The sequence below is a fragment of the Alosa alosa genome, chromosome 11, assembly GCF_017589495.1.
Source record: "Alosa alosa isolate M-15738 ecotype Scorff River chromosome 11, AALO_Geno_1.1, whole genome shotgun sequence".
NCBI lineage: Eukaryota > Metazoa > Chordata > Actinopteri > Clupeiformes > Clupeidae > Alosa > Alosa alosa.
Genome location: NC_063199.1, coordinates 15,562,470 through 15,573,184, shown reverse-complemented (window position 1 = coordinate 15,573,184; position 10,715 = coordinate 15,562,470). Strand labels below are relative to the sequence as shown.

General features: G+C 45.3%; 1 protein-coding gene across 1 annotated transcript in view; it reads right to left on the bottom strand.

Moving 5' to 3' along the window:
- Positions 1-690: 690 nt before the first annotated feature.
- megf11 (multiple EGF-like-domains 11) overlaps positions 691-10,715 on the bottom strand; it is a 139,675-nt gene continuing 129,650 nt past the window's right edge. The window contains exons 21-26 of the mRNA XM_048257229.1: positions 10,094-10,327; positions 8,427-8,545; positions 8,047-8,101; positions 5,275-5,334; positions 3,503-3,706; positions 691-2,553 (exon numbers count right to left, since the gene is read on the bottom strand). Coding sequence (XP_048113186.1) covers positions 2,378-2,553; positions 3,503-3,706; positions 5,275-5,334; positions 8,047-8,101; positions 8,427-8,545; positions 10,094-10,327 — 848 coding nt within the window. The 3' untranslated portion in view covers positions 691-2,377. The remainder of the gene's footprint in view (positions 2,554-3,502; positions 3,707-5,274; positions 5,335-8,046; positions 8,102-8,426; positions 8,546-10,093; positions 10,328-10,715) is intronic.

Genomic DNA, 10,715 nt, shown 5'->3' with positions numbered 1-10,715 from the left:
TAATTCCAATTTAAAAGTGCAAATAAAAGAAAAGACTTCAAATGGAAGATTGTTTGTTCTGTGTACATTTTGTTCTCTTGGCTGTAATCCGTGGGAAATACTGCTACTACAGTTACGGCCTACAATTACAGCCTTTTATTCTTCTGACGTCTATTCCATAAGCTTTCACATACTTAAAGATAAGTGTGCACTTAATTATGCATGTAAAACAGTACAATTACTGTAACCTAAGAGTATAACAGAACATGTATATAACAAAGTAGAGGGCCACATCACTGCAGTGAAGGCTATACTGACCTTTTGATGGTGTGAAAAGGGGTACTTCGGCCGGCCCCTGCTTCACTGCCGAGGAGAGTGAGTTCCAGTATGATTGAGCGCTAGCCTTCCCTGCAGAACACCAGCAGGATGTTCCTTTTCCGTTAATTAAAATGAATAAAACCAAATCGACCTTCATCTATGAAAAGCTAACTGCAGTGCTGATGGCACTCCAGTGTATTCAATTTTCATAAATGCAGTCATGCTGATAATATTAGGACTTTTACCTAAAACATTATACGATAGTAGCGCATTGCTTTTGGAAGCTCCAGTGTATCATTCTTTTACAGTCATTGATTCGGAAGATCTAAAGCTAAAATAATTTTGTTCATATTTCAAATGTCTATGAAACTAGAATAAGACACAATACATGTGTGTTATTCCCACATAAATGTTTATTTTGTATTTTTTATAAATAAGAAAACATCAAGTAGCATTGAAATGGCAACATTTCCAAAATTTGGAAAACTGTGAAGCTAAGATGGCTGGCCTGTACACAGTCATCAGTCCTCTGGCGTGGAGGTGCAATCTGAATCATTTCCTGGATGTGTGATTGTCAGAATGTTATTGCTTCTGGGGATAGACAGGGTGAAAACCGCTGCACTGTGAAAACACAATGGAGCCAAAATGGACACAAGTGAAGCTGAACAACCAAAAGAGAACCTCCTAAAAATCACAAGCAGCAGGTGACATGCCACACGTAGACATGTTTATGACCCCTGACCCCCGGAGATGATGAGATGTTTTCCTTCCAATAATGCCTTTTACATGGACGTGAGCTAATACACATTATCTTATTTTTTTCATTGTTTTTTTGTTTGTTTTTTATTTTTAATATCAATGGGCATTGACCACATGAATAGAATATTTAACTTGATTATCTACATTTTGTATCCATATGTTTTGATCATGCTTGCTTTTTTATCTTTCACAGTAACATCTGAAGAAAAACAATATTCAACAATACTGCTGAGAATTCATAAATATAAATAAGATGCATCATTAATACGCAAATACAAAACATAACAAAAAAACCCTGCTCCAACCAAAACATGTAACAGATAAAAAAAGATCAAAACATGTATACAAAAACAAAACAAACAAAACCCATCATCTTTTTTTTTTTTTTAAACGATCATTTCACACCAGCTCTATGTCTGTCTACTCATGCTTTATCTCTAAAGGTTTACGTTCCCTTCTTCACAAGAGGGAAAAACACAACAAAAACCAACATGGCTGCCTGTATGTCACAGGTGGGTGTTGCACTTTGACCCCTCTTCTGGTCAAGGCTGTCCCCCAATCCATGTGACTTAAGCCTGATATCACATCTATGCTCAGTCAGCGTAGAATGTACCGGAACATTTCCCATGGTGCCTCGTGTTTTTTAAGGTATTCCTGAGCTTCTTCCCTGTTGAATGTCCATTTAGGATTCCTGTTTCTTCCGCATCCATTGCGTGGCGTCACAGATGAATGTATAGAAAAACTATGTACATTAGACCACTGGTTCTGCAGCCTTGTACACCTATATTTATATACAGTATATACCACTCTCCACAGGCACGCAGTGGTGCTGGGTGTGTGTGTGTGAGGGAGTCCTGGTGCAGGACTTGAGGACAAGTGAGTGTGTTAAACTGCGATGGGAAGGAGGAGAGGGGTGAAGAATCGCTGGTGTCAAAGAGTGTCTCTCTCTCTCCATCTCTCTCTCTCTGTCTCTGAATTTGGCTGTTGCCTGTATTTTCTTAGTGTTTACTCAAGTCTGTCAGGGGTGACTGTTGAAAGGGGAAACCAAAACTAAACTAAATTCAACAGGAAATAAAGAATAAGACCTTCCCATCCAGCTTCTGATAGAAAACTCCTGATGACGCTGGGAGGGCGAGAGACAAAGGGATGAAAGGAGGGGGAGGTTCAGAGTGATAAAGAAACAGATAGGAAGAAAGAAAAAGAGTGATAGAGAGAGACAGAGAGAGGAGGGGAAGGCCTTGGGCACCTGTGGAGGTCCATCCACCCTGCACAAGGATTCTGTTGCCCTGGCGAGCCCCCCTGGCGCCTCCTGGCTCTGGCCCTACAGCAGTGAGCTGGGGGGGCTCTCGGGGGGTGGGGGTGTGTGCGTGGGGCTGTGACGCATGGGCAGGATGTCGTAGTGGCTGGGGATGTGGCTATTGCGCGGCATGTCGTAGGGACTCTGGGAAAAGCCAGTGGCCAGGCCGTTAGGACCCTGCAGGACACTCACAGTAGGCTCTGATAGAGAGAGAGAGAGAGAAAAAGAGATTTATAGACATATTATAACATATCCCAAACATAGAGAATTGTCTTATCTCATCAATTAGTCTTCTCTTAAATTATTTAAAAATATTCAGCACTGCAAACAAACAGGATTAAAAATGTACTAAGTTTGAACTCCGCTATGCAACAATTACTGAAGCTGTGCACATAAAATATTGCTTACAACTCCTTCAACAAAATCGAGGCAATGTATTTCCACTGAAGCTAAATGGAACAAAATACAGTGTGACCCAGGGCTCTCAGAGAGGAAGATGACAGAGAAAATAACTGTACAATGTCACTCACTTACTCCCAGATGACCTGGGTCACAAAAGGCTCTAAACCAATATTTCTACAAAAGCCAAACATTTGAATCTGAGATAACTCTGAGATACGAGGAGGGTCTATTAAGTATTAACTTTGAGTAAAAGTACACAATCAACCTTGAAAAACGATGTGAGAAATCTCTGGTTATTTCCAAGCATTCCAGTGGTGACACGCCTGAGCATAACCACAAACCTCCTGTCATAACAGTCAGACACTCTGTCTAATCAGCTCATACACACCGCACATAGACCGCATAGTCAACAAGCCCTTAAACAGTTCTCTCCAAACTGTGAACTTGTATCATCTGACGCTAAAACGACCACAATGTCATATTTAGCTCTGCAGAAGTGCTCTTGTACATGTTAGCTCCAGTCCCAAGCTCATGAAGTCATGTTTAGTCCTGCGAGACTAAAGCAGCTAATGCTCCTCTGACTGACCTGTGTCCTGTACTGCCCAAGTCCCATCTAGTCCTGCGTGACTAATCAAGTTCAGGCTCCATTTGGCCGACCTTATGTACTACCATAGTCATAGCCATAGTCATAGCCTGAGGTCCTGGCAGATTGACCAAAGTTCGCTTGTGTCGGCGTGAGAGACTGACCGACGTCGTAGACGTTCCTGGTGGTGGTGGAGCTGGCGGAGGGGGAGCAGAAGGGCAGCTGGTGGTGTCCAGGGGACTTCATCTCCACGTAGCTGCTCTCGGTGTGCTTGCAGGCCAGCCCCGGCGGGTCGCGGATCGTGGCGTACGGGTTTTCGCTGTTCAAAGAGCACGAGCTGTTGCCGCACAGGGCCGGCTTCATGTAGTCTGGAGGAACACACGGGGGAGAGAGAGGGTGAGGAGCAGACATCACACAACTCACTTACAAACTTATGTGCACAAACACACACACACGCACGCACACACACACACACACACACACACAAACACACACACACACACACACACACACACACACACACACACACACACAAAAATGTAATACAGACAATGATAATGTTTACAAATACAGATAATGCTTCAGGCATATACTGTATACATAACTATAGGGTGGACATACACCTACCCATAGACATTAACACACACACACACACACACACACACACACACACACACAGTATGATAACAGTGGGTGGATGGAGCCTTTAAGACTCCCTGTGTGTGTAATTTAACAGGCATTAGACACCTTCAGCACCTCTGCTGATAGTGAGCTCTATATGCGAGCTCTGTGTGTATTATGGAGGATGAGTAATGGTGTGGAGCAGGCGTCCTGTAGGATCTCCCAGGGCATAGTCTATAAGAGGGAGGGGAGATGGGGGGCAGATATGTGGGGGCCGTATGCCTCCTCTCCCCTGCAGATGGTCAGGCGTGAGTTATGATGGTCGAGGATGGATGGACACACAGAGAAAAGAGAGGGAAGAGAGAGAGGATAGATCATTTATCTGCCAGTTTAACACACACGCCCGGCGCCCGCTGGTCTTGCGCCAATTTCCTCCAGCGCCGGCCCTTAGTTACAACCCCGTCTTTCCCTTCCTCATTCTCTCTTTTATGCTCTTTTCTTTGATCCCTTGTTTCTCTCTCTCTAGCTGCTGCTCTGTGTGTGCCTTTTCTTCTCTCTCTTTTTTTTATCTCTCTCACACAATCTTTCTTTATCTCCAACACTTTCTCTCCTCACTCTTTATTGCACATTTTTTGTCTTTAGCCTAACACACATACAGTACATTCACTATCTTTATCTCTCTCTCTCTCTCTCTCTCTCTCTTCTCTCTCATTCACACCCTGTGTGGTGGTGGTTAGTCCATGAGGTCTGGGTTTTGTTTGTCCGATTCCTGGACCTGAGAGATCAATTTAACGTGTAAAAAGCAGGCGGAGGTGTGATGCACCGGGCTTGTGCTTGCGTCCACAGTAATGACCTCTGGGTAGAGGAGGACTGCCCATAAATCATAGCCAATGAGGCGCAGGGTAAGCAGACTGCCTCAGAGGTCCAGTCAAGTCACACTGTCTAGTTATGGCCTTAGAATGTACAGGAGAGTGGATAGAGCAAGGGAATAAAAGAAAGAATGGACGAAGAAGAATGGAGTTAGATAAACAAGGGCTGTGTGTGTGTGTGTGTGTGTGTGTGTGTGTGTGTGTGTGTGTGTGTGTGTGTGTGTGTGTGTGTGTGTGTGTGTGTGTGTGTGTGTGTGTGTGTTTGTGTGTGAGAGAGAGAGCGATACAAAGAGAGATACAAAGAGAGATAGATGTGTGAAATAATGAAAGAGGAGAGAGATAAACAAGGTCGAGCTACCAACAAGGAGAAAGATGAAGGAGCAACAAGTGTCCACCCACCACGTGAGGGTCTGGACACACAACTCTGATGTTGCGGAGACAATTACCTTTAGCAATCCTGGTGCTTTTGTTGTCCCTCAATGTCATAGTGTCCCCTCGCTGTACACCTGTAGGAAGCATGGCAAGAGAGGGAAAACGGTGAATGGAAATGGATATGAGTGATCCAGTAAGCATACCTCGCCAGTTTTCAGATCACTGGAGTCTGAGATGACATGAATGTGCCCATGGGAGGGGGAGACTGGCTTCAGGCCTACATGGGCTGAATATGAGGACTGGCTTCAGACCTACATGGGCTGAATATGAGGACTGGCTTCAGGCCTACATGGGCTGAATATGAGGACTGGCTTCAGGCCTACATGGGCTGAATATGAGGACTGGCTTCAGGCCTACATGGGCTGAATATGAAACATCTTGGACATGCTTTTAGTTGAGGGAAAGGTGAAGGTTACAGAAACGGATGTTGATGAGCAACAGCATTTCATAAATGACACCTGATATATTACTCAACTCACTTGAATACTTTAATTGTTAGTTATGGGGTGGTTTTTGAAATAGCTGTCTTTGTGGTAACTTGTGCAAGCTTAAAGTTGAGTAATCACAGGCTGACAGATGGTAAACAATACCCACAACACACACATTCAGGCTAACAGCCATGGTAAAGAATGCCCAACAACACACACATTCAGGCTAACAGCCATCGTAAAGAATACCCAACACACACATTCAGATTGACAGCCATGGTACAGAATACCCACAACACACACATTCAGATTGACGTCTGCAAACATGGAGTCTGATTTCAGTTGACTGGTTAAGTGCAGCATCTCAGACTGTGTGTCAGCTCACACTGTTTCACACTCAGACCTCTCTCCCTCTCTCTGTCTCTGTGTCTCTGTGTGTGTGTGTGTGTGTGTGTGTGTGTGTGTGTGTGTGTGTGTGTGTACACCTCAGAGTTGACGGCGGGGAGGTTTTCATCATCCCCGCTCGCTTTCCACGGACCTCCGGGGCAGTTTCTTTCAGTCTCAGTGTTCTGCCCAACGCTCGCTCTGATTAGCCAGATCATATGACCACACATATCACACCCTACAACAACCACAGGGCGGCTAGAGGAAGCAACGCGTAGTTTCCAGGAACCATTCACAGTATTTCTCAATAAGGTTGCCAGGCAGGCCAAACTGAGGGTGAAATATCGTAGCAGAAGGAATGTGGAGCGACAACAGATGGCTCGTGTTTGTACGCGCTCTTGTCTGTCACAGTGCCTGAGTAACTCTCTTGCGGGAGATACAGAGTGGCACTGACCTCCCTGGGAGGATAACACACACACACACACACACACACACACACACACACACACAGAGACTTGAAAGCCTTGAAGGTGACGTGAACAGATCCGACTACAGAGCTGAAATTCCACGCTGGTGATAAGGACTGAATGCATTTGCATTTTTTTTAACCCCCACACCTCTCCCTCCACCCCCCACCCCCCATGCATGCACTGGGGAAATGTTGCCTTTGCGATGTGATAGCAGTCCGTTTATCACATATTTACAGTTGTAAGGCTCCCTTTGTTTAACGTTTCCATGACACTGGAGAACAGCAGCTCTCTCCTGACTGGGCTCATTGGGTCGTTGATAAAAGCCTATGTTTGTCATTTGCATAGTAAGATATATCCCTATCCAGGCTATTACACAAGCTAATTTGACAGCAAAGTGCTTGGATTAGGAGGAAGAGATATAGTCACAATGGCACAGAGAAGTCAAAATATTTCACTGTGTCCATACCAATCCTCATATCTTTCCAAAAATCAACCAAGAAAGACCAATGCATGAGTGGTGGTGGCACTACTAATAGTTTTTCTTGGTGACCCTCCACACGCTTCTCTCCCTCACCCTCCTGCCTGTGCTGGAGCTGTTGGCCGTGTCGCTGGTGCCCCGAGCTGATTCAGAAACCCCCTACTGTAGCTCTCCAACGCACCGCAAACCGCACAGTCTCACACTTCCTTCAGCCCAGCCCCAAAGGTCAGCTCTAATGGAGAGTTGGGCCTCGGGAGGGGGAGTTTGTGGGCTAATGAGTTTCCCTCTCCCCTGCCCAGGGTGACCCTGGGTAATGTAGTCTTCAGATTAGCTTCCCTGGCGCTGACCCACTGAGAGGCCTTATTAAAAGCGCAGCAGGGAAGGTCACAGTCCACAGCCAGAGCCGGCAGCCTTGGGGCCCCTCCGTCCATGCAAAACCACTTCAGCATCAGTGCTAACGCTAACTCAGTCTGTTTCACGCCAGATGCCTCCGAGTGTGTGTGTGTGTGTGTGTGTGTGTGTGTGTGTGTGTGTGTGTGTACGTGTGTATGTATGCGTGAGTGTTTGCTTATTCTTGTCCGTGTATGTATGTGTGGTTTTGTGTGTTAATGTGCTTAAGTTTTTGACATTCTGTTTGTCTATGACTGTGTTTGTGCGTTCCTTGTGTGTGTGTGTGTGTGTGTGTGTGTGTGTGGTAATGCCTGTATGTGTGTGTGTCACACAGCGAGTGAAAGTGTGTGTGTGTGTGTGTGCGCACGCGTGTGTGCGTTGCCTGGGGAGGCTCAAACACATGAGAAATCTAATTTTGATGCCCTGAGTCAGAGTGCGTGTGACTGCGGCGTACTAAACAACACGTTGACATTGTTTTCTGTGGAGGAAGCGCGTTCAGCTGGAGAGAATGCTGATCCTGACGCTGCACTGCATTAAAACAAGACGGCACGGCTGCTTGTGTTGACTTGAGTTAAGCCAGCGTGTGGACGCGAGTATCCCAGATGTCCCAGGTGCAGATGGAGGTGTGGTACTCACCAAGGTCATTCAGGTTACAGTAAGCCCTCCACTCTGTGCTGTTCCCGTCCGCCTTCTGTGGAGGGAGAGAACAACCCCACTAAGACACCGTATTCACTATAAACACATACAATAGACAATAACATAGCATAATACATACACACATATATGAACATACAGTACAGTATACATATTCATGTTCAAGTACATAAATTCTTTATATGTAATTATTTTGAAACTCTATGAGCAGGACCTTTATTAATGTAATGATTTATTGTTATTCTGTGTTGCAAGTTGCTTTGGATAAAAGCGTCTGCTAAGACATAAACAAAAACATCAATCGTGTGTCACTCTGTTCCGTCACTAACTGCTGAAGCGAGGGGTTCCGAGGTCAGTCTGACCTTGAGGGTGAGTGTGCCGTCCATGTTGTTGGAGATAGACGAAGAGACACTGCACTGGGCCACAGTGTGGTAGCTGGGGTTGGAGAAACACTGGCTGTTACTGCTGCTCTGAGACGTGTCTGATGGAGAGACAGGGAGACACAGAACACACACACACACACACACACACTTCAGTACACAACACACACAACAATAAGCCTAATGCAGTCGGAGATTTAACAGAGTCGGACACCGAGCTGCAGCAGCAGTAAGAAGTGCATGTTAGTGCAGTTTAAGTGTATATTAATGATAATGAGTGCAAGAGCTGTAAGAAGTGCATGTTAATGCAGTTTAAGTGTATATTAACGATAATGGGTGCAGGGGCTGTAAGAAGTGCATGTTAGCGCAGTTTAAGTGTATATTAATGATAATGAGCGCAGGGGCTGTAAGAAGTGCGTTAATGCAGTTTAAGTGTATATTAACGATAATAAGCGCAGGAGCTGTAAGAAGTGCATGTTAGCGCAGTTTAAGTGTATATTAACGATAATGAGCGCAGGAGCTGTAAGAAGTGCATATTAGCGCAGTTTAAGTGTATATTAACGATAATGAGCACAGGAGCTGTAAGAAGTGCATATTAGTGCAGTTTAAGTGTATATTAATGATAATGAGTGCAGGAGCTGAATGGCCAGCGCTGCTGCTACACACGCTAAGAGGAGAGGCATGTGGTGGAGTCCACAGAAGTGAAGAACTGAACTGGCCTTGACTGGAGCTGGACATCATTTTGCTCTGTGAGTTACAAAGTTAGAAATGTGTGGATTATGGAAAGGTTGTCCTTCTCCTGTCTCACAGACACACACACACACACACACACACACATACACACACACACAAAGGCACGCTCCAGGAGTTGGCTTTGCATCATCAGCAGCAGAGCAACAATGCATAAGTAGATTAGGAGCGTGAGCTGCACTGTGGTGCACTGTCCCACCTGAGCAGCGCAACCTCAGGGCTGCTTTTTAACACACACACACTACACACACACACACCACCACCACACACACACACACAGGGTCAGATAACGGCCATGCGGGGGGAGCCTCAAACTCACACAATGAATGTCAAACAGCAGTGAAACAAAGTGAGTCCTCAGGCTTGTCAGCAGACAGGGGGCGCCACAGAGGACAGAAAGCAGGGACTAGGAGTTGGAATGTCGAGTTCACATATGTTGTTTGGGCTGCACACCAATAGCTACAAGTTTTTTTTCTCTCTATTGCTCCAAATGTAAAGCACTTCGAGCTGCATTCTGTGTATAAAAAGGTGCTATACAAATAAAGCTTATTGATATTATTATTATTAAGAAGGAAAGCAGCAGCAGGGCTTGGATGAGCCTATGTTGGTTCCTTCTCTACGATAAGTCTACCTTAATCATGAATCATGTGTCTATATATTGTGTATAGCTAATATATAATATGTAGTAGCAATACATGACACGTGATATGATATTCATAATACATGAATGAATACTGTGTGATATAATATATAACTAAACAACAATGAGCAGAGAGAAGTGACAGGGCCGGTTTGTGAGAAACAAACACATTGCTGAGCATGGTGATCGAAGAGTCATGTAAAGGTAGAGCGTACAGTAATGTGAGGTGTGTGATCACTGCAGGTGAGTCCAGTCTCACCTGAGAGGGAGTAGTCTGTGTTGGCCACGCGCAGGGCCGGCGTGTATGAGACACTGGGCATGTCCTGAGCCTTGTCCCGCTGTCGCTGCCGGTACCACACGAACACGCTCAGCATGGCCATGATGATCAGCAGCAGGAAGATGATGCCCATCACTGCGCCCGCCGACTGGCGCTCCGAGCCCAGGGCTGGACTGATCTTAGTGTAGGGGTTCAGCTCCTCCATCACCAGAGCTGCTGCACACACACACACACACATGTTTACACACACAGACGTACACACACACACATACACATAAATTTTTACACACACACATTAGTACACACACACACACACACACACACACACAGAAGTACACACACACACACACACACACACACACACACACACACACACACACACACACACACACACATACATGTTTACACACACAGAAGTACACACACACACACACATGTTTACACACACACACGTTTACACACACATAAGTACACACACACACAGTGCCAGGTTGATCTTACTGTATGGATTCAGCTCCTCCATCACCAGAACTGCACACACACACACACACACACACACACACACACAAAACACATTTACATATGTATATTTACTATACACATG